The 24,018-nt window shown below is 49.3% G+C and overlaps 1 protein-coding gene across 1 annotated transcript in view; it reads left to right on the forward strand.

Moving 5' to 3' along the window:
* Positions 1–2,044: 2,044 nt before the first annotated feature.
* Positions 2,045–24,018, forward strand: part of TMEM207 (transmembrane protein 207) — a gene marked incomplete at both ends in the record, with an annotated part of 33,555 nt that continues 11,581 nt past the window's right edge. Inside the window, 4 exons of the mRNA XM_080696729.1 lie at positions 2,045–2,119; positions 4,141–4,178; positions 16,635–16,679; positions 17,667–17,809. Of these exons, the coding sequence (XP_080552855.1) occupies positions 2,045–2,119; positions 4,141–4,178; positions 16,635–16,679; positions 17,667–17,809 (301 nt within the window). The remainder of the gene's footprint in view (positions 2,120–4,140; positions 4,179–16,634; positions 16,680–17,666; positions 17,810–24,018) is intronic.

A 24,018-nucleotide genomic window follows, 5' to 3' on the forward strand; every position in this document is an offset into this window, starting at 1 on the left:
TATATTGTAATCTGAATTGCCTTTGGTGGACTATACTGGGGCTTAAACTACAATATATTTCTTCTAAATTATAGATGTTTGGGTTCAAAATTGGCCCTTGGAGATATATACATAGGTGTGTGTGTGTGTGTGTGTGTGTGTGTGTGTGTGTGTGTGTGATATAAAATATATTTATAATATATACATATATGTACATGATGATTAAATGACATATAGACATTATAAAATATAATATATCAAACATATAAGACACTAGAAGTAAAAAGTAATTCTCCCTCCTACTCTTTCTTACTGTTTTAGTCTCTCATTTCTGTTTTACAGAGACTAGCACTGTTAACATTTTAAATCAGGAATATTCTATGTATATATAAGTATATAATATACATGGGTTTTTTATTGGCGATTGAATTCAGGGGTATCCTACCTCTGAACTATGCCCCTCAGCCCTTTTATTTTTATTTTTTATTTTGAAACGTGGTCTCTCACTAAGTAGCTGAGGGTTTTGCTAAGTTGCTGAAGCTGGCCTCAAACTTCCCTGTCTTAGCCTCCTAAATATTGGGATTATAGGTGTACACGCTAACACCTAGAATGAATTTTTATCAAGAAAAAAACACTATAGTGGTATATTCCTATTTTGTATAAAATATAACACGATATGTTTTATGTTCTATGTTTTATTTAATAACTCTTAAAGACCTATCTATAATCAGTATCTATGCTATGTCTTCACTCTTTAAAACAGCTGCTGAGATTAGCAGCCATAGCTTCCTGGTATCCCATTAAATGAATATAACCAGCCAGGGGTGGTGGTGCACACTTGTAATTCCAGCATTTGGGAGGCTGAGACTGGAGGATTGTGGTTTGCGGACAGCCTCAGCTACTTAGTAAGGCCCTTCACAACTCAGTGAGACCCTGTTTCAAAATAAAGAATAAAAATAGGACTGGGGGTGTTGCTTGGAGTTAGAATGCCCCTGAGTTCAATCCCCAGTACTGTAAAAAAATAAATGGATATAACCATTTTTAAATTTATTCAGTTACATTTTGATGGAAATTTGCTGTTTCAGTAAACATTATTATATATGATTACTTGTACGTGCATGTGGTATCAATAATCATATAGATATTGTGACAAATATATATATGCAGTACTGGGGATGGAACCTGAAACCCAGGGGCATCTTACCTCCAAGCTACACCCCCAGCCCTATTTTTTAGTCTTTATTTTGAAAAAGGGCCTCACTAAGTAGCTGAGGCTGTCCAAGAACCATAATCCTTCTGTCTCAGCCTCCTGAATGCTGGGATCACAAGCATGTGCCAACATGCATGGCTATAATAATCTATATCTTTAATGATATATTCTTGGAAGAACAATTTTTGGCCAAAGGATGGTATATATATATATATATATATATATATATATATATATATATATATATATATATCCTAATTCTTTTTGCTTGTTTGTTTTGGTTGTAACTTTTCAAAGTTACATAGTTTTCTCAGTTATATATGAAAGAGTACTTCTCTATGTCCATTTCTCCCTAGTATATTCTCAAATTTTGAACTTGCCAATGTGATCATTGTAAACTCAAGCTGGGTTTAGTTTGTGCCTGAAAATGATACGCACAAAAAGAAGAGCAGAGGATACTCCAAGGGCAGAGAACTGAAAAAAATATTCCAAATATGAAATTCTATTTTTTAAAAAACCCATAAGTTTCCTGAAATGAAACATGCACTTGAATGTTGAAACTTATTTAAGCAGCCAACCAGCTTTGCAGGTCAGTATTTATAACCCCTCTTTTAAGGGCCTTGACAAACAGTGCCAAGGTTTTGGCCTTAAATTTAAATTCCTTAAACTTTTAGTACCCATGAGCATGCACCCGACATTCCTTCCCCTAGCTTGCATTGGATTTGTCACAAGGAGCTATCATTAATGCATGCCCTGGTAGAAAGCCTAACACAGAGAAGCTGACAAGGGCTCAGAAAGAGAGAGAGAGAAGCAGAGTCAGCAAACCACTATCTCTGAGCTGATCATCTTTTAAAGATGACCAAATCCAGACCTTTTGGTATTACTTCAGTGATCTCAACAACAGGAGCCTGGTGTTTGCCACTATTCCAGGTAACTCTCTCTTCCTGGGAGATTTTGTGAGGTACTCTAAGGACTTGATTTGCTATAGATATTTTTCATTGGGCAACTTAACTGCTCCTGCTTTTATCAGATTACTTTTACAAAAGTGTTACCAATGTCTTATGACTTAAAATATTTATTGGTCAAAGATAAGGAAAACAAAATATCCACAACATTATTTATTTTTATGTAGTTCTTTTATTATTTTATCATTATTATTATTATTATTATTATTGGAATACATGATGCAAATTTAAGCTTTATTTTACACTGCTCTGCTGTGAAATAGTTCTAAAATGAAAAATGCTATTGACATAAGAGGGTGCTATAGCTGAATTAATTTAAGAAATATTTGCTGTTGCCTGCAACCATACTTGATTCTTGAAAGTTTTTCAGTGCTGACAGACATAGAACCATTTTAGGTTTTTTGGGGTTCTGTTGTTCCAGCATCCCTTTCTGACTAATACTTGCATCCTGGCATACGTGTTACTTAAATGCAATGTGTCTGAAAGATTTAGGTCTCAAGCATATAAAGACTTCCCTTGTCATTTTATAATAACATGAAGTCTAACAGCTAATGCATTTGCAATGAAGTGGTAATAATGAAATACCATGTACTTTTAGCAATGGTACAACACACAGTGAAGACTAGAAGTGACTTGAAATGCTGGCTTTATTTGTTTATCTGGAAAGCTAGATCCCAAATGATTTCATATACTCATCAATAAACTTTCTTTATGGACAAAGTTTGAATGCTCATTTTCCTCTCAGTTAGTATGCAAATCTATTTGCAGCATTCTAGCAAAAGAGAATGCAACTCATTTTCTGTGCTTATAAATTGTTCATTATCATGTTCTCTGATGGCCAATTCATGGCTCCATCTGTAACTCCACATAGCTCTTTGCCCAGATAAACATGGTGGAGTAAATACAAGGTGCTAAAGAAGACACATTTGGGATTAAGGGAGGAAAATACACATCTCATAAAAAACCCCAGGTCTAACATTTTAGGTTTTGTAACTCTTGTACTTACACATTGAAGTCTAGGAAAACAAATGCTTCTACTAACCTCATCAACTCAGTTTTAGAGTTACATATAAGTGACATTTTAAGATTTTTCTCATTGTACATAGAAAGAATCATAGTTCACAGGAAAAACAAACAAACAAATAAATATAGTCTTTAGAAAGAAATATTTTCTCTCCTTGTGATTGTGGAAGTGAAATGTTATAACCTATAAAGTTTAACACAGAGAACTAAGATAATTATGTTAGAATGCTTAGGGTTTGGGTCTTGTAAAGGTTATTACTTTTCCTCTTTTTTGATAAAGAGATGATTGTAAATTTCAAGAGAATGCCATGCAATCTTAAATAGACCTCAGCCTTAGAGCAGGTTAAAGCCACCCCTTCGGGCATTTATTTAACACCCATTAATGCAAACAGTATTAACTTCTCTTCCTATAGACTGGGAATTTGGTTCCTTCTGAGGAAAATATACTCATAAATGAATCTTCTTCTGCCTAAAATGTAACATTGCATGCTATTTGTTTTTGTTTTTGTTTTTTATTGGTATATTGTAGTCAACACATGCTATTTGAAGTGTTTTTAGAGAAAGAAAAATCTGTCTAGAAAAAAATACATAGAAAATAAAATCGGTTTGCAAATCCATCTGTACTGGTATGTAAACTAAGAATCTGGTTCATGATACCTATATCTTAATACTGCTGAGTTTAAGAATCTACCTAGATTTTTTTTGTGTGTGTGTGTGTGGTTCTGGGGATTAAACCTGGGGGCTCCTGCATGCTAGGCAAGTGCTCTACTGAGCTACACCCCGAGTCCCCCAGAGCATTTTTTTCAATTAAAACTCTGTGCACCAACAATAAACTATGCTGCAGAGCTTTTAATTAAAAAAAAAAGGAAAACTAAAAACCCCCATTGTCTCTAGGCACTGCTTGTATTAAAGGATTAGACTGATGAGATGTTTGGATTTTATTGTTCTAAACATGTGTTTCAGTTGGCGCTCTCGGATCTGCCATGTGAGGAAAATGAAATGTAAGTAAATACCAAGAGATCCCATGTTTGTATTTAGCATTTTAAAAGTTCAAAGGCTCAAAAAAGCTCACATATTTGAAAAGCCCCCAGAGAATTTCAAAAGATGGTGATAATTACATAAGAAAAACATGAGTAAATACTTTTAAATGCAAATGGCTCAATTTTTCTAAAAATAGGAAATATAATTTTCATTATAATTAGCTTTATTAAATAAATTAGAGGCCTAGTTTATTTCCAGGTATTTTTGCTCACTCAATTTCTCTCCCTTGAGGTTTCAAGGCTACTCTAAGTACATGGAAGAACCATGACCTCATCTGTAGCAGCATTCACACCATACATTATGTAATGATGGAAGGCAATATTCTAGAAAGTTCAGTTTCAAATATAAACAAACTAACCCAAACTCTAACCCATATTATGTGCATATCTCAAAGTAATTTTGATATGAATTATGTGAATAATTGACTCACTTTTCTCACTTTCTGTGCTGTGGGCTTAATGGTTCCCAAAATTCCATTCGGGAGATGGGGAGCCATTAATAATGCCGATGATGATTAATGATAACTGTAATGCTCTGTGACTTAGTGCAAGTGTCAGAAAAGCACTCTGCCAAGTGCTGCTGCAGCACTCCCTGCCAACCAGCTGTTTTCAATTATCATTGTCTGTTACCCTCAAAGCCAAGTCCACTGGTGCTGGCTTGGGAGAAAGAGACCAGGCCGAGTGGGCGCTTCCCTTGGCTTAGGAATCATTCACCCACTTCTAATAGACCCTCTTGTGGATAATCAGTTTATTAAGTCTGTAGCACTCTCAGCTTTTGTATCACCCCCTGTTGCTGTTTCTTTGCATCAGGTTTGAACTTGGACATTTGTTCTTTCTTCTGCTATTTGGGACATAACAGTGATTTTGATTGTTTAAATGTTTATCTAACTCAGACCTCATGGCTATGTTCACTCTGCCTCCACAGTTTCTGCCTTTACCCATAATAATAGAATATAAAAATTCATAATTAGAAAGAATCTTAAATGTTGAATTTAGCTCTTTAACCAACATGTCAAAAAATTGTTATTGAGGAACTTTTTATGCTGACATGCTGACTTTAGAGCTTCTGAGGCCATCAGTCCCTTCTCCAGGTTAAGAAATTGAGAGCCAGAAAGAGATAGCAAACTAACCACAGGGTTTTTTTGTTTTGTTTTGTTTTGGTGGTACTGGGGTTCCTGGAAGCCCTTCTACCTCCGGGCTATACTCCCAGACCTATTTTTACATTTTTATTTGGAAACAGGGTTTTCTAAGCCAGCGCGAGCTGCTGGCTTCGAACCTGCGCGATTTTCCTGTCTCCACCTCCCAAGCGTGGGGATTACAAGCGTGCGCCACCACGCCCGGCTAAACACAGGGTTTCAACTGATACGTAGGTATGATCCTTTTAGGCTACATCATGTTAAGGATTGTGTAAAATTACATTATTTTACATCTAAGTATCTGTTATATTTATCATTATTTTCTTTTGAGTGACAACCAGACACTGCTTCAAATAAAATGAAAATTATCAGGAAATAAAGACAGAGATAGTAAAAGAGTCCCAGAGATTGCAGGGAAATTACAAAGCTATAAAGCATTGAAGATAGACTCAGGGTTCTGACGCAAGATAGAACTAATGAGATAAGTCAATAGTGAAAGGCATGCTATTATTTTGGAGTGGAACACTCATGCCCAAACAAGATTCTCATCCTCTTCATATATTTATTCTAAAGCTTTTCAATTTAGGATTGATTCTTTGATCTGAGATAGTAACTCTTGTTAAAATGTTACCTGGCCAAGAATATATATTCATATTTGATCAACACTTCAGCAAGAGGCTAACACAAGCCCACTAGATTACATGTAAAAAGACACGTGAAGATGGTTTACTCCAAATGTCCTTTAGAAATGAGAAACAGGAGAACAGTAACTTGTTCAACATTTGCATACAAAAGGGACACAAAGAAGGGAGACATATTGGAATGCAAGGGAGCAGAAAAGGAAAAAATACTGAAAGGAAAAGAAGAGCTTCTCTGGTGGAGGCATAGTAAAAGAGAAAGGACCTCTGACTAGATGGAAATAAATAACTAAACAAATATGTATGTGTGTATATAACTAACTTCTACATTCTAAAACTTGTGCAAAGCCATCTATATATATTTTTCATCTAAAAATTTGAACCTACTATTAGTTCTACTTAAATTATTTTCAAACACTAGATTCTTTAATGCACTCGTTTTAAAATTTTATAGCTCTGCTTTTAACATAAAAATTCATTGCTCTGCTATCTTTTCATAAAATGTAAATATTATTAAGTAATTTAGGGTATAAAATAAAACATGATAGAGCCCCCTCTAATTATACTTTTAATCCATTCTCTTCTCCACAAATAACCAGTGACACTGATATGTACTTATGTACATAGAATTATTCATAAAACATGAGTATGAAATACCTGTTAAGGATTGTGTAAACTATGTTATTAGATTTCCTAATGACATGTTACCATCATACTTGGCTGAGTAAGGTTAAATATTCTGTTCAAGAACTAGTAATACAAGAAGCAAAGCTTGGATTTGCACTCAGGACCTACTCTAAATTCTGAACCAAGAAATTTAACTGTAGACAAAATCACATAGTATATCCAACATTTAATTTATTTTATATTTGCTAAAATGTCTAAGGGATATACAGTCCATCCATTTTCCTAAATTCCATGCAGTTTGCCACCAATTTCTTGTTGATATAATCTGATATTGAACTCTATTTCAAATTACTATACCTGAATTGCATATTGGCCTATGTTGGGAAATCATTTTTTAAAAGAACAAAATACATTAAATTTGTTTTCTCATTTATCTGAGTTCTATGAAAACACGATTCCTATTATTAACAAGGTTCTTTTTATAATACCCCATAGTTTAAATTTTTCTCTGGTTTCTATAGAAGGAATAGTTGTACATCTGGTAAATAATGCTATTTATTTTGTTCATTTTAGAGGACAATGTGTAACGAATTTTCTCTCACTCATAACTGTGAGGAAGCCAAAGCCAGATCTGGAATTCAGTTCTAATTTTATATGGGATTCATTACATTCAGTTTGCACACTGACCTCACTGTTGGCTTATTCTCTTTGTCACAGATACTCTCTATGCTCCCACTTTAACTTTTATGTTTTGGATATTTCTTTAAGGTATTTTGAAGCACTAATATTGGGTGCATTCAGGCAGCATGCCACACATCAATGTGAGACTAGAGCTGGCTTTCATTGTTCCCTGTTGCAGAACTTCATAGTGGTAAGGGACAGGACACCACAGCCAGGTCACGTGTATGTAACTCCTGCCTTTGCCCCATTCAGGAATGCTATTTTCAACAACCTCCCTATTTACACACCCTCCATATGACTGAGTGTTCTGAATCATGAAAGGAAGATTATAATAGTGTGGCCCTACCTTATAGTGTTGTACGCTCAAAAGTGAATTCTCTCTCATGAATGTATATATCTGGATTAGAAGAGGGCCTGTAATGGTTTGGATTAAAATGTCCCCCTACCTCTCATAGAAACAAGATAGTAATGTTGGGAACAGGGCTTGGTTGCTAATGAGGGGTTCCTGGTGGTTTGGGTTGGGGTATTATGTGGTTCCTCCTCCCTGTGTGTGCTCTCTGCTTCCAGCCTCCAGGATGTGAGGGTGGAGTTCTGTTTTCCCCCACACGCACTCCCCTACTTCCCTCCACCATGTATTGAACTTCAGACTCTAGCCTCATATGGACTGAACCCAGAATCTCAAAAATAAACTATAAGCAAACAAATCATCCTTCCTCTATGTTGTGTGGTCAGTCTTTTTGGATTATAGCAATGAAAATGTTGACCCAGACAATGCCCAACTAGAAAACGCTAGATGATTGTAATCAAGGAGCAAATGAAGAAGCTCTGCTGATTTCTTCTTGAATTTGCCTAAGTAAGGAGCTGGCGATTTTAGGTCCATAGATCCTCAGCAGTGAGAAGAACAATAATGATCAGCTGGTCCAACCATCTACAGAAAATAGGAATCATCTCCACAACATCCAAGTGATGAAGGGTCTTCATTGTTCCCATATAAACAGAAATTGTGTCTTTAAAATATACTTCTAAAGAGTTCTGAATTATTTCAAATGTCTTCTGTATGCCTTATAGTCTGCTCTCACTTCTCTTTATTTTTTCTTTTTAGAATTGTTGTCCTAATTTGATCAATCTGTGAATAATTTCATTTTTAAAAACCTGAAATTTTCTTACTCTACAGAGTTTCATTTAAAATTTGAATAATTAGAATACTGTTGAAGTTCAGACACTGTCTTTTTTTTATGAACTCAAAACATTTTTTGAGTTTGATAAAGAAATAGGACTGATGATGAGGAAGGATACACATTGAGTCAGAAAGTACATATTCTAGTCTAGTTTAAGTTCCTTGGCCAGCTGTCAGTAAATCAGTATATAAAATTCTTTGAGTGAAACACATAACTCCACAGGTGCCAGGTTTTCTGGAATTACATAAGAACTTTGCATTTCTCTGGCTAACAGGTTTCTGGCCATTTTATTGCATATCAGATCTGCCACCAGAGGGTGCAACGGGCTCAGAAAGAGAATGAAGTTTGGGTAATTGTCAGCACTGAAAACAATACTGGCTGGCTCATAAATAAGAATTATAAAATAAAATAAGGTACTCAATATTTAGAATTGGCTTTAAGCTTTATGGACTACTTTTAAGTGGTAAAAGAGAGAAGCAGAGATTTATATTTGTAGGGGATGAAATAAACCACAGTCTTAGTCATGAGTTTAAATGTCAAGACTCAAAAAAGCTTTCTGCATTTTCATTTGGTCAGGACATCATGAAAATTTCTTGCATTCATCTCTTCAGTGTTTTACTATATTTTAAAGATCTTCATATTTTAATATAATATTTTAATACTTGATTATTAAAGTGATACATGAGCATTATAAAAAGTCAAGCAATATAAATATATTAAAAAGAAAATGTTCCTTATATTTAAGAGAAGTAAGCATTGATGATATATTTATATGTAGTTAATATTTATTTTGGTGAAATCATTATTTGTGTAAAATAATATATGCAAAGTAAGCTTTCTAGATTGTTTTTCTTAGCCTGACTTTTAATTATAAATACAAATCTACATAGTTTTTAGAGTCCTGGACAGAGGATTACTTAGGAAAGTAAGGAATACACATTCAAGGGAGAATTTGGGCAACCCCAAGAATGAGAAGAACCCTCTAGATGTGCAAGATTCTTCCTTTATAGGGGACTTTTGTGAGGGGTGGGCAGGAGGTATCTGAGGATGACCTCAATCCTGTAGTCACAAGGTGTCAAGTCTACATCTTTTGATGGGTATTTAATATTCTTTAGAAAGATGTGTCATTATCTATTTTTTTTAATTAATTTATTTTTTAAATTGGTGCATTGTAGTCATATATCAATCACATTGGAGTACAAGACTTGAGAGGATATACAAGCACACATCATCCAATTAGCCCTCCTGCAGCCCCCGTCCCATTCCCTCCCCCTCCCTCCATCCCACACTTCTTTGGTGATTTACTTTGATACATTTGTTTATGTACCTCCTGGATTTTAAAGAGGCTCCATCCTCCAGTATTACATACCCTCTGATTGATCACATTAGTTGCTTCACTATAGGGCCCTTTCTATAGCTCAACCTCTTCCTGTTGCCCTTTTCCTCCTAGTTATTGCTGATTAAGAGAAGCGTCTGATTTATATTTTCTGCGATATTTCTCTGTGCATGCTGCGTTGCAAGTACCAATCCCACTCTTGATGGTCCCAGTAGTGGCCTGGCTACTCAGTGGACTGATCCAGACCTCGCTGGCTCACGCAGCGGCCTTGCCTCATGGGAGGACCCAGTTCTGGTCTCGCTGGCCCCTGAACCAGTCAAACCCCTAAGCTGGCTTTGGTCCCGACCTTGGAGGCCGCAGGAGTGAACTTGCCTAACGCCAGGCTCCGATGCTGGCCATTGGCCCCTGCACCGGTCTAACCCCTTGGCAGGATTCCAATCCCGGTCTCGGAGGCCACAGCACTGGTAATGCCTCAAGGCAGGCTCCGATGCCGGCCTCACTGGCCCCAGCACCGGCCTAACCCCTTGACAGGCTCTTATCCTGGCCTCAGAGGCCCCAGTACCGGCCTTGCCTCATGGCAGGCTCCGATGCCGGCCTCACTGGCCCCAGCACCGGCCTAACCCCTCGGCAGGCTCTTATCCTGGCCTCGGAGGCCCCGGTACCGGCCTTGCCTCACGGCAGGCTCTTATCCTAGCCTCGGAGGCCCCAGTACCGGCCTTGCCTCACGGCAGGCTCCGATGCCGGCCTCGCTGGCCCCAGCACCGGCCTAACCCCTCGGCATGCTCCGATCCCGGCCACGGAGGCCCCAGGACTGGTCATGCCTCACGGCAGGCTCCGCTGCCGGCCTCGTTGGCCCCAGCACCGGCCTAACCTCTCGGCAAGCTCTTATCCTGGCCTCGGAGGCCCCAGTACCGGCCTTGCCTCAAGGCAGACTCCGATGACAGCCTCGCTGGCCCCAGCACCGGCCTAACCCCTCAGCAGGCTCTTATCCTGGCCTCGGAGGCACCAGTACCGGCCTTGCCTCACGGCAGGCTGCGATGCCGGCCTCACTGGCCCCAGCAGCGGTCTAACCCCTCGGCAGGCTCCGATCCCGGCCTCAGAGGCCCCAGTACCGGCCTTGCCTCAAGGCAGGCTCCGATGCCGGCCTCGCTGGCCCCAGCACCGGCCTAAACCCTCGGCAGGCTCTTGTCCTGGTCTCGGAGGCCCCAGTACCGGCCTTGCCTCACGGCAGGCTCCGATGCCGGCCTCGCTGGCCCCAGCAGCGGCCTAACCCCTCGGCAGGCTCCGATCCCGGCCTCGGAGGCCCCAGCACTGGTCATGCCTCAAGGCAGGCTCCGATGCCGGCCTCGCTGGCCCCAGCACCGGCCTAACCCCTTGGCAGGCTCTTATCCTGGCCTCGGAGGCCCCAGTACTGGCCTTGCCTCACGGCAGGCTCCGATGCCGGCCTCGCTGGCCCCAGCACCGGCCTAACCCCTCGGCATGCTCCGATCCCGGCCTCGGAGGCCCCAGCACTGGTCATGCCTTACGGGAGGCTCCGCTGCCGGCCTCGTTGGCTCCAGCACCGGCCTAACCCCTCGGCAAGCTCTTATCCTGGCCTCGGAGGCCCCAGTACCGGCCTTGCCTCACGGCAGGCTCCGATGCCGGCCTCGCTGGCCCCAGCACCGGCCTAACCCCTCGGCAGGCTCTTGTCCTGGCCTCGGAGGCCCCAGTACTGGCCTTGCCTCACGGCAGGCTCCGATGCCGGCCTCGCTGGGCCCAGCAGCGGCCTAACCCCTCGGCAGGCTCCGATCCCGGCCTCGGAGGCCCCAGCACTGGTCATGCCTCAAGGCAGGCTCCGATGCCGGCCTCGCTGGCCCCAGCACCGGCCTAACCCCTTGGCAGGCTCTTATCCTGGCCTCGGAGGCCCCAGTACTGGCCTTGCCTTACGGCAGGCTCCGATGCCGGCCTCGCTGGCCCCAGCAGCGGCCTAACCCCTCGGCAGGCTCCGATCCCGGCCTCAGAGGCCCCAGTACCGGCCTTGCCTCAAGGCAGGCTCCGATGCCGGCCTCGCTGGCCCCAGCACCGGCCTAACCCCTTGGCAGGCTCTTATCCTGGCCTCGGAGGCCCCAGTACTGGCCTTGCCTTACGGCAGGCTCCGATGCCGGCCTCACTGGCCCCAGCACTGGCCTAACCCCTCGGCAGGCTCTTATCCTGGCCTCGGAGGCCCCAGTACCAGCCTTGCCTCACGGCAGGCTCCGATGCCGGCCTCGCTGGCCCCAGCAGCGGCCTAACCCCTCGGCAGGCTCCGATCCCAGCCTCGGAGGCCCCAGCACTGGTCATGCCTCGAGGCAGGCTCCGATGCCGGCCTCGCTGGCCCCAGCACCGGCCTAGCCCCTTGGCAGGCTCTTATCCTGGCCTCGGAGGCCCCAGTACCGGCCTTGCCTCACGGCAGGCTCCGATGCCGGCCTCGCTGGCCCCAGCACCGGCCTAACCCCTCAGCAGGCTCCGATCCCGGCCTCGGAGGCCCCAGCACTGGTCATGCCTCACGGCAGGCTCTGCTGCCGGCCTCGTTGGCCCCAGCACCGGCCTAACCCCTCGGCAAGCTCTTATCCTGGCCTCAGAGGCCCCAGTACCGGCCTTGCCTCACGGCAGGCTCCGATGCCGGCCTCGCTGGCCCCAGCACCGGCCTAACCCCTCGGCAGGCTCATATCCTGGCCTCGAGGCCCCAGTACCGGCCTTGCCTCAAGGCAGGCTCCGATGCCGGCCTCGCTGGCCCCAGCACCGGCCTAACCCCTCAGCAGGCTCTTATCCTGGCCTCGGAGGCCCCAGTACCGGCCTTGCCTCACGGCAGGCTCCGATGCCGGCCTCACTGGCCCCAGCAGCGGCCTAACCCCTCGGCAGGCTCCGATCCCGGCCTCAGAGGCCCCAGTACCGGCCTTGCCTCAAGGCAGGCTCCGATGCCGGCCTCGCTGGCCCCAGCAGCGGCCTAACCCCTCGGCAGGCTCCGATCCCGGCCTCGGAGGCCCCAGCACTGGTCATGCCTCAAGGCAGGCTCCGATGCCGGCCTCGCTGGCCCCAGCACCGGCCTAACCCCTCGGCAGGCTCTTGTCCTGGCCTCGGAGGCCCCAGTACCGGCCTTGCCTCAAGGCAGGCTCCGATGCCGGCCTCGCTGGCCCCAGCACCGGCCTAACCCCTCAGCAGGCTCTTATCCTGGCCTCGGAGGCCCCAGCACCGGCCTAACCCCTCGGCAGGCTCTTATCCTGGCCTCAGAGGCCCAAGTACCGGCCTTGCCTCATGGCAGGCTCTGATGCCAGCCTCGCTGGCCCCAGCACCGGCCTAACCCCTCAGCAGGCTCCGGTCCCATCCTCGGGGGCCCCAACACTGGCCTTGCCTCACGGCAGGCTCCGATGCCGGCCTCGCTGACCCCAGCACCGGCCTAACCCCTCAGCGAGTTCCGGACCCGACCTCGGAGGCCCTAGCACAAGCCTTGCATCATGGCAGGCTCCAATGCCGGCCTCGCTGGCCCCAGCATCGGTCTAACCCCTCTGCAGGTTCCAATCCCGGCCACGGAGGCCTCAGTAGTGGCCCTGCCTCACAGCAAGCTCCGATGTCGGCCACTGGCCCCGGCGCCCGCCTAACCCCTCAGCAGGTTCCGATCACTGTCTCTGTGGTTAGTATTTCAAAGGTTCCAGTTGTAATGTATCAGATCTCTGCCTCCCCCGAATATTGGCCACTGGCATTGCCACTGCCTCCACCGTTTCAAATCCTTCCCAGGCTCTTTTTCCACTCTGAATGTTGTCCAGTGTTCCTAAGCATGCGTGATGGTAGCATTCGACATTTAGTGTAATTTCTCCAAAAAAATAAAGTTGGTAAGATCCGGTCTCTGCTTCTCCTGAATACAAGTCTCCATCACCATCGCGAAGAACTCTTTCAACACCGCATTTCTCCTTGGTCTCCGCTAAACTCTCTCCTTATATGTGATGTCTGAGATTCTTAACAATATAGAGAAATAGCAGTCCTCTTTCACGGCGAATTTTTCCATAAGTTCCAGTGCATTTAGATAAGTTTTGTCTGCATCTCCAGTGTCCTGGCATCCATAACGGCTTTCTTACCACCTCTCCGATATTTTTCTTTATCTTTTTCTGTTCTGGGCCCGGTTTCTCCAGGGGTCTGGCGTGCTACTCGCAGTTCCGCCGGGACCCAGAGTCCCGCGATCCGGGCCCCAGCTGGCGTGCCCTGTACTCGACCCCCGCCCAGAACCCAGCGTCTTACTGGGCCTTGTTTCTCCAGGGGTCTGGCGTGCTACTTGCAGTTCGGCCTGGGGCCCGAGTCCCGCGACCCGGGCCCCATCTGGCGTGCCCAGCCCGCGACCCCTGCCCAGAACCCAGCGTCTTACTGGGCCTGGTTTCTCCAGGGGTCTGGCGTGCTACGCGCAGTTCGGCCCGGGGCCCAGGGTCCCGCGACCCAGGCCCCGGCTTTTGTGCGCCGCGCGCGACCCCTGCCCAGAACCCAGCGTCTTACTGGGCCTGGTTTCTCCAGGGATCTGGCGTGCTACTCGCAGTTCTGCCTGGGGCCCAGAGTCCCGCGACCCGGGCCCCATCTGGCGTGCCCAGCCCGCGACCCCAGCCCAGAACCCAGCGTCTTACTTGGCCTGGTTTCTCCAGGGGTCTGGCGTGCTATGCGCATTTCAGTCTGGGGCCCAGAGTCCCGCGACCCGGGCCCCATCTGGCGTGCCCAGCCCGCGACCCCCGCCCAGAACCCAGCGTCTTACTGGGTCTGGTTTCTCCAGGGGTCTGGCGTGCTACGCGCAGTTCGGCAGGGGCCCAGAGTCCCGCGACCCGGGCCCCATCTGGCGTGCCCAGCCCGCGACCCCCGCCCAGAACCCAGCGTCTTACTGGGTCCGGTTTCTCCAGGGGTCTGGCGTGCTACGCGCAGTTCGGCAGGGGCCCAGAGTCCCGCGACCCGGGCCCCATTAGGCGTGCCCCGCCCGCGACCCCCGCCCAGAACCCAGCGTCTTACTGGGCCTGGTTTCTCCAGGGGTCTGGCGTGCTACGCGCAGTTCGGCCCGGGGCCCAGGGTCCCGCGACCCAGGCCCCGGCTTTTGTGCGCCGCGCGCGACCCCTGCCCAGAACCCAGCGTCTTACTGGGCCTGGTTTCTCCAGGGATCTGGCGTGCTACTCGCAGTTCTGCCTGGGGCCCAGAGTCCCGCGACCCGGGCCCCATCTGGCGTGCCCAGCCCGCGACCCCCGCCCAGAACCCAGCGTCTTACTGGGTCTGGTTTCTCCAGGGGTCTGGCGTGCTACGCGCAGTTCGGCAGGGGCCCAGAGTCCCGCGACCCGGGCCCCATCTGGCGTGCCCACTCATTATCTATTTTTAACATCCTTTATTGATCGTCGCTTGTCTTAGGATACATTTTAAAATTATGTTTGAGTTACCAGTTTTTACTCAGCCATTCATACTTAAGAACTTTGTTAAACCTTCGAGGTACTTAAAAATAGAGTAAACAAACAAACAAACAAAACCTTGTTGTTTGAGTGATTGAGTTTTGCCTTCAATTTTTGAGGACCATTTTTAAGTTGATAACACATATATTAAAAAGTCACTTTTGACTGGTATAATGGCAGGCATGACACACTATATTCTGAGAGTTACTGGGAGGAATAAATTAAAAGGTATGGACACTTTCAAGCTGAAAGATATTGAGCATTATTTTGACAATGGTTGAAGGAGACGTGATTAAAGCAAGCTCCAACTCAGAAACTTATCAGGCTCTGATGAACAGGTTTCCACTGTTCAATCTCAGGGCCCCTTAAGAATGGCCTTCTACTGAAGCCTGAAGGAAGTCCATCTGTAGACACACAGTCAGCATTGTGCTGAGCACAGTGAGTGACTCAAGATGAACAACATGTATTTCTCTACACTTGGGGTTAAATCACTGTGGAGTTGTTTCTGTGTGATATTTTTAACACTTATGAATGTGATTTAGACACACAAATGACGAGGTCACTCTGACTGAAAAGATCTACTTGTGACTTCTTGGTAAATGGTTTGTGTGGGCATACTTGCTTGTTTTCTTTCTAGCCTAGTTAATTTTCTTACCAATTGTCCAACTAGAAAGCAACCAGCTGCCCAAAGTTTTATATTCTCTATCAAGATCTTAAATTTTAACAGAGATTGGAAACCTTCCCTGGAAGTTTTAGATTACAAAGAACTCTAGATATCTGAATGAACAGAATGAATTATCTTCCTTGTATCTACGACATGTTGGCTTTAAAATGTTAGTCACCATTTTCCTTTTCTTTTTTCTTTTTCTTTTTCTTTTTCTTTTTTTTTTTTTTTTTTTTTGGTACTGGGGGTTGAACCTAGAGGCATTCTACCTCCAAGCTATGCTTCCAAACCAATTTTCTTTCTTCATTTAGAAACAGGGTCTCACCAGGTTTCTGAGAGCCTCTCTATTCTGCTGAGGCTGGCTTTGAACCCGAGATCTCCCTGTCTCAGCCTCCCAAGTACTTGGATTACAAGTATGCACCACCATGCCTCGTTTAGGAACCACCTTCTAAATGCACGGCAGCATCTTTAACTCTAGAATCCAAATATTGCAGCGCAGTTATCTCTTGACATGTATAAGAGAGGCAAAATTTCCCATATTCTCAGTACCTTGGGTGCAGTAAGCATAGGGTAAATTAATTGCTTAATTGTTCTGGGAGTGGATGTGTGAACCTGTGGGATAAATAGGTGATTGTATGGAGAAAGAGATGTGGTGAGGAAAAATTTTTATGGTTTTTAAAAATGGCTTTGGCCATCCAGAGTCTTAGCACTTACTGCTTTTCCTTTATCACCAGGTGTGTAAATTATAATGATCAACACCCCACTGGCTGGTACATCTGGTAAGGATATCCTCAATTTGTTTTATAAAACATCTACTGGAATATTATACTTCTTTTCCTAAATAATTTGAGACAGCACATTAAATCATACTAAAATTTTAGGGGTCATGTGAATCAATATTTATAGAAACATCATTTTCAGGATGTTGGCCAGTATTTGCTTAATTACTCTCTGTAACAGGGAATATTTAAAGAACCTGTTAATTTTAAGAATAAAAGTATATTCCAAAGTTGGGGATTGTTGATGATAAAATAATTGTTCTTTCTCTTGAACTCTTTCTAAATGACTCCTGCACTGATTCCATTTCTGGCTACAAAATCCACTCAGAGTAAGCAGCCACCTCTTTTTTGAGAAAGTCCATCAGAAATTTTAAAATATTTATTAAAGCTGGGCAGGGTGGCGCACGCTTGTAATCCCTGTGCTCGGGAGGCGGAGACAGGAGGATCGTGCCTCACTGGCTTAAGAGACGCTGTTTCCAAATAAAAATATAAAATAGATCTGGGAGTGTAGCAGTACTACCAAAAAAACAATCTATTATAACTTCCTAAATCTTCACTTTTATATTTTCCAGGTTTATCATCATCGGTTCTATCAACTAGTTGGTTAGCTCCTCAAAGGCAGAGACCTTATCTTGTCTACTCTTGAAAACCTAAGCCTAACATCTAAAATTTGTTCACTCGCTTAAGTACTAATTGAACACATGAATGAAAATCTGAATGAAAGGAAAATTTAATTAAATAGTTAATTAACCCACAGAGACACTACTTTTTAGAAGAATCCCCTTATTTCCAAGGAGGAAGTGATTGTCACAGCTTGGTAAGATCAACTGTCTCAGAGGGCGGAGGACACTCCACATTAGTGGCCATTTATGGTGGGGAAGTTTTGGTAGAGAATTTGCACCCAGTGTAGTCAAGTCCTTGTCTACTCTCCAAGTGGTAACAGAAACTCTTGCCCACCTCTCTCCTCCCTGCTCCTTTTGGAATCAGGCTTGTGCTGCTGATCTTCATGGTGTCTCTTCTCTGTGGAGTGGTGCTCTTCTGTCTCCAGTGCTGTCTGAGGAGATCCCGACTTGATTCCCCAAGACGCACCATGGCTGTTTTTGCTGTTGGAGACTTGGACCCCATTTATGGTGAGTTATCTGCACGCTCCTGGACTTTTCTGTAAAGCCTTGAAAAACTATCTTCTGTAAAACAGACTGGTGAACTAAGAACAATATATTGCTTATGAGCAGTTCAACAGCATGCATTGAAGAGAGAATAAGTGAAGAGACATCAGAAAAAAGGAGACCCCCCCCCAAAAGAAAGAAAATATGTCTTTGGGAACTGAATCACAGTTGAGTATGGGGATAGAAGCTGAACAATTTGCCCAGTCAATAAGCAGACAAGAGATTCATAGGGATAGACACTCCATATGTGTGGTTGAGCTTAAAGTGCAGAAGAACACCCCTGAGCTGTAGATATCAATATCTCCTCCCCTGTATTCACAGTCTTATTTCCTTAGGCCTCTATGACTCACTTATCTGAAGTAACACTAGGCCAACTTCGAAGACTATCTGCTGCCAATGTGGAGCGTGAAATCACTGAGAGTGGGCAGGTGTCAGTCCTTATGCTCCTTTCTTCCAGACAGGCTGGTAGCATCCCAGTCCTGGCTGCACCCAATCTCCACCCCAAACAATGCCCCTCTCAGCATTTTTTAATTTGTAGTAGGGGTAAAACGAAGGTCCTAGAAGTATGTGTAACTTTCAGCCTTACCTGTAAATTGAAAAAAGAAAAGTACTATCATTTATTGATTTCTAGACATCTATAATTTATAGTTTATTTATTCATATTAAGTATTGTCCTTCCCTAGAGACTTATGAGACTTTCTAAGGTGCTCTATTACATACCACAGTTGCCTCAAGAGGGCTTGGTAAAAATAACAGCTACCTTTCAGAAACTTGGGCCAGCATGAGACTTTCTTTACTTTTCTCTCTTTTTCTTTTTATTTATTTTTTAAATTCTTTGATACTGAAAATTGAAACCAGGAATATTCTGCCTTCAAGCTCTACCCCCAGCTTTTTTATGTATTTTATTTTTTATTTTTTATTTTATTTTATTTTTTTTATTTTTTTATTTTTTTTTAATTAATTTATTTTTTAAATTGGTGCATTGTAGTCATATATCAATCACATTGGAGTACAAGACTTGAGAGGATATACAAGCACACATCATCCAATTAGCCCTCCTGCAGCCCCCGTCCCATTCCCTCCCCCTCCCTCCATCCCACACTTCTTTGGTGATTTACTTTGATACATTTGTTTATGTACCTCCTGCATTTTAAAGAGGCTCCGTCCTCCAGTATTACATACCCTCTGATTGGTCACATTAGTTGCTTCACTATAGGGCCCTTTCTATAGCTCAACCTCTTCCTGTTGCCCGTTTCCTCCTACTTATTGCTGATTAAGGGAAGAGTCTGATTTATATTTTCTGCGATATTTCTCTGTGCATGCTGCGTTGCAAGTACCAATCCCACTCTTGATGGTCCCAGTAGTGCCCTGGCTACTCAGTGGACTGATCCAGACCTCGCTGGCTCACGCAGCGGCCTTGCCTCATGGGAGGACCCAGTTCCGGTCTCGCTGGCCCCTGAACCGGTCAAACCCCTAAGCTGGCTTTTGTCCCGACCTTGGAGGCCACAGGAGTGAACTTGCCTCACGCCAGGCTCCGATGCTGGCCATTGGCCCCTGCACCAGTCTAACCCCTTGGCAGGATTCCAGTCCCGGCCTCGGAGGCCCCAACACTGGTAATGCCTCACGGCAGGCTCCGATGCCGGCCTCACTGGCCCCAGCACCGGCCTAACCCCTCGGCAGGCTCTTATCCTGGCCTCGAGGCCCCAGTACCGGCCTTGCCTCAAGGCAGGCTCCGATGCCGGCCTCGCTGGCCCCAGCACCAGCCTAACCCCTCAGCAGGCTCTTATCCCGGCCTCAGAGGCCCCAGTAGCGGCCTTGCCTCAAGGCAGGCTCCAATGCCGGCCTCGCTGGCCCCAGCAGCGGCCTAACCCCTCGGCAGGCTCCAATCCCGGCCTCAGAGGCCCCAGCACTGGTCATGCCTCAAGGCAGGCTCCGATGCCGGCCTCGCTGGCCCCAGCACCGGCCTAACCCCTCGGCAGGCTCTTGTCCTGGCCTCGGAGGCCCCAGTACCGGCCTTGCCTCACGGCAGGCTCCGATGCCGGCCTCGCTGGCCCCAGCACCGGCCTAACCCCTCGGCAGGCTCCGATCCCAGCCTCAGTGGCCCCAGTACCGGCCTTGCCTCAAGGCAGGCTCCGATGCCGGCCTCGCTGGCCCCAGCAGCGGCCTAACCCCTCGGCAGGCTCCAATCCCGGCCTCAGAGGCCCCAGCACTGGTCATGCCTAAAGGCAGGCTCCGATGCCGGCCTCGCTGGCCCCAGCACCGGCCTAACCCCTCGGCAGGCTCTTGTCCTGGCCTCGGAGGCCCCAGTACCGGCCTTGCCTCATGGCAGGCTCCGATGCCGGCCTCGCTGGCCCCAGCAGCGGCCTAACCCCTCGGCCGGCTCCGATCCCGGCCTCGGAGGCCCCAGCACTGGTCATGCCTCAAGGCAGGCTCCGATGCCGGCCTCGCTGGCCCCAGCACCGGCCTAACCCCTTGGCAGACTCTTATCCTGGCCTCGGAGGCCCCAGTACCGGCCTTGCCTCACGGCAGGCTCCGATGCCGGCCTCGCTGGCCCCAGCACCGGCCTAACCCCTCGGCATGCTCCGATCCCGGCCTCGGAGGCCCCAGCACTGGTCATGCCTCACGGCAGGCTCCGATGCCGGCCTCACTGGCCCCAGCACCGGCCTAACCCCTCGGCAGGCTCTTATCCTGCCTCGAGTCCCCAGTACCGGCCTTGCCTCAAGGCAGGCTCCGATGCCGGCCTCGCTGGCCCCAGCACCAGCCTAACCCCTCAGCAGGCTCTTATCCCGGCCTCAGAGGCCCCAGTACCGGCCTTGCCTCAAGGCAGGCTCCGATGCCGGCCTCGCTGGCCCCAGCAGCGGCCTAACCCCTCGGCAGGCTCCAATCCCGGCCTCAGAGGCCCCAGCACTGGTCATGCCTCAAGGCAGGCTCCGATGCCGGCCTCGCTGGCCCCAGCACCGGCCTAACCCCTCGGCAGGCTCTTGTCCTGGCCTCGGAGGCCCCAGTACCGGCCTTGCCTCACGGCAGGCTCCGATGCCGGCCTCGCTGGCCCCAGCAGCGGCCTAACCCCTCGGCAGGCTCCGATCCCGGCCTCGGAGGCCCCAGCACTGGTCATGCCTCAAGGCAGGCTCCGATGCCGGCCTCGCTGGTCCCAGCACCGGCCTAACCCCTTGGCAGACTCTTATCCTGGCCTCGGAGGCCCCAGTACCGGCCTTGCCTCACGGCAGGCTCCGATGCCGGCCTCGCTGGCCCCAGCACCGGCCTAACCCCTCGGCATGCTCCGATCCCGGCCTCGGAGGCCCCAGCACTGGTCATGCCTCACGGCAGGCTCCGCTGCCGGCCTCGTAGGCCCCAGCACCGGCCTAACCCCTCGGCAAGCTCTTATCCTGGCCTCGGAGGCCCCAGTACCGGCCTTGCCTCATGGCAGGCTCCGATGCCGGCCTCGCTGGCCCCAGCACCGGCCTAATCCCTCGGCAGGCTCTTATCCTGGCCTCGAGGCCCCAGTACCGGCCTTGCCTCAAGGCAGGCTCCGATGCCGGCCTCACTGGCCCCAGCACTGGCCTGACCCCTCAGCAGGCTCTTATCCTGGCCTCGGAGGCCCCAGTACCGGCCTTGCCTCACGGCAGGCTCCGATGCTGGACTCGCTGGACGCAGCAGCGGCCTAACCCCTCGGCAGGCTCCGATCCCAGCCTCAGAGGCCCCAGCACTGGTCATGCCTCAAGGCAGGCTCCGATGCCGGCCTCGCTGGCCCCAGCACCGGCCTAACCCCTTGGCAGGCTCTTATCCTGGCCTCGGAGGCCCCAGTACCGGCCTTGCCTCACGGCAGGCTCCGATGCCGGCCTCGCTGGCCCCAGCACCGGCCTAACCCCTCGGCATGCTCCGATCCCGGCCTCGGAGGCCCTAGCACTGGTCATGCCTCACGGCAGGCTCCGCTGCCGGCCTTGTTGGCCCCAGCACCGGCCTAGCCCCTTGGCAGGCTCTTATCCTGGCCTCGGAGGCCCCTGTACCGGCCTTGCCTCACAGCAGGCTCCGATGCCGGCCTCGCTGGCCCCAGCACCGGCCTAACCCCTCGGCAGGCTCTTATCCTGGCCTAGAGGCCCCAGTACCGGCCTTGGCTCACGGCAAGCTCCGATGCCGGCCTCACTGGCCCCAGCAGCGGCCTAACCCCTCGGCAGGCTCCGATCCCGGCCTCAGAGGCCCCAGTACTGGCCTTGCCTCACGGCAGGCTCCGATGCCGGCCTCGCTGGCCCCAGCAGCGGCCTAACCCCTCGGCAGGCTCCGATCCCGGCCTCGGAGGCCCCAGCACTGGTCATGCCACAAGGCAGGCTCCGATGCCGGCCTCGCTGGCCCCAGCACCGGCCTAACCCCTTGGCAGACTCTTATCCTGGCCTCGGAGGCCCCAGTACCGGCCTTGCCTCACGGCAGGCTCCGATGCCGGCCTCGCTGGCCCCAGCACCGGCCTAACCCCGCGGCATGCTCCGATCCCGTCCTCGGAGGCCCCAGCACTGGTCATGCCTCACGGCAGGCTCCGCTGCCGGCCTCGTTGGCCCCAGCAGCGGCCTAACCCCTCGGCAAGCTCTTATCCTGGCCTCGGAGGCCCCAGTACCGGCCTTGCCTCACGGCAGGCTCCGATGCCGGCCTCGCTGGCCCCAGCACCGGCCTAATCCCTCGGCAGGCTCTTATCCTGGCCTCGGAGGCCCCAGTACCGGCCTTGCCTCACGGCAGGCTCCGAGCCGGCCTCACTGGCCCCAGCAGCGGCCTAACCCCTTGGCAGGCTCCGATCCCGGCCTCAGAGGCCCCAGTACCGGCCTTGCCTCACGGCAGGCTCCGATGCCGGCCTCGCTGGCCCCAGCAGCGGCCTAACCCCTCGGCAGGCTCCGATCCCGGCCTCAGCGGCCCCAGCACTGGTCATGCCTCACGGCAGGCTCCGATGCCGGCCTCGCTGGCCCCAGCACCAGCCTAACCCCTCGGCAGGCTCTTATCCTGGCCTCGGAGGCCCCAGTACCGGCCTTGCCTCACGGCAGGCTCCGATGCCGGCCTCGCTGGCCCCAGCAGCGGCCTAACCCCTTGGCAGGCTCCGATCCCGGCCTCAGAGGCCCCAGTACCGGCCTTGCCTCACAGCAGGCTCCGATGCCGGCCTCGCTGGCCCCAGCAGCGGCTTAACCCCTCGGCAGGCTCCGATCCTGGCCTCAGCGGCCCCAGCACTGGTCATGCCTCACGGCAGGCTCCGATGCCGGCCTCGCTGGCCCCAGCACCGGCCTAACCCCTCGGCAAGCTCTTGTCCTGGCCTCGGAGGTCCCAGTACCGGCCTTGCCTCAAGGCAGGCTCCGATGCCGGCCTCACTGGCCCCAGCACCGGCCTAACCGCTCGGCAGGCTCCGATCCCGGCCTCGGAGACCCCAGCACTGGTCATGCCTCAAGGCAGGCTCCAATTCCGGCCTCGCTGGCCCCAGCACCGTCCTAATCCCTCAGCAGGCTCTTATCCTGGCCTCGGAGGCCCCAGCACCGGCCTAACCCCTCGGCAGGCTCTTATCCTGGCCTCGGAGGCCCAAGTACCGGCCTTGCCTCATGGCAGGCTCTGATGCCAGCCTCGCTGGCCCCAGCACCGGCCTAACCCCTCAGCAGGCTCCGGTCCCGTCCTCGGGGGCCCCAACACTGGCCTTGCCTCACGGCAGGCTCCGATGCCGGCCTCGCTGACCCCAGCACCGGCCTAACCCCTCAGCAAGTTCCGGACCCGACCTCGGAGGCCCTAGCACAAGCCTTGCATCATGGCAGGCTCCAATGCCGGCCTCGCTGGCCTCAGCATCGGTCTAACCCCTCTGCAGGTTCCAATCCCGGCCACGGAGGCCTCAGTAGTGGCCTTGCCTCACAGCAAGCTCAGATGTCGGCCACTGGCCCCAGCGCCCGCCTAACCCCTCAGCAGGTTCCGATCACTGTCTCTGTGGTTATTATTTCAAAGGTTCCAGTTGTAATGTATCAGATCTCTGCCTCCCCCGAATATTGGCCACTGGCATTGTCACTGCCTCCACCGTTTCAAATCCTTCCCAGGCTCTTTTTCCACTCTGAAAGTTGTCCAGTGTTCCTAAGCATGCGTGATGGTAGCATTCGACATTTAGTGTAATTTCTCCAAAGAAATAAAGTTGGTAAGATCCGGTCTCTGATTCTCCTGAATAC

The sequence above is a fragment of the Muscardinus avellanarius genome (genome assembly GCF_963383645.1).
Source record: "Muscardinus avellanarius genome assembly, chromosome: 5".
Classification (NCBI taxonomy): domain Eukaryota; kingdom Metazoa; phylum Chordata; class Mammalia; order Rodentia; family Gliridae; genus Muscardinus; species Muscardinus avellanarius.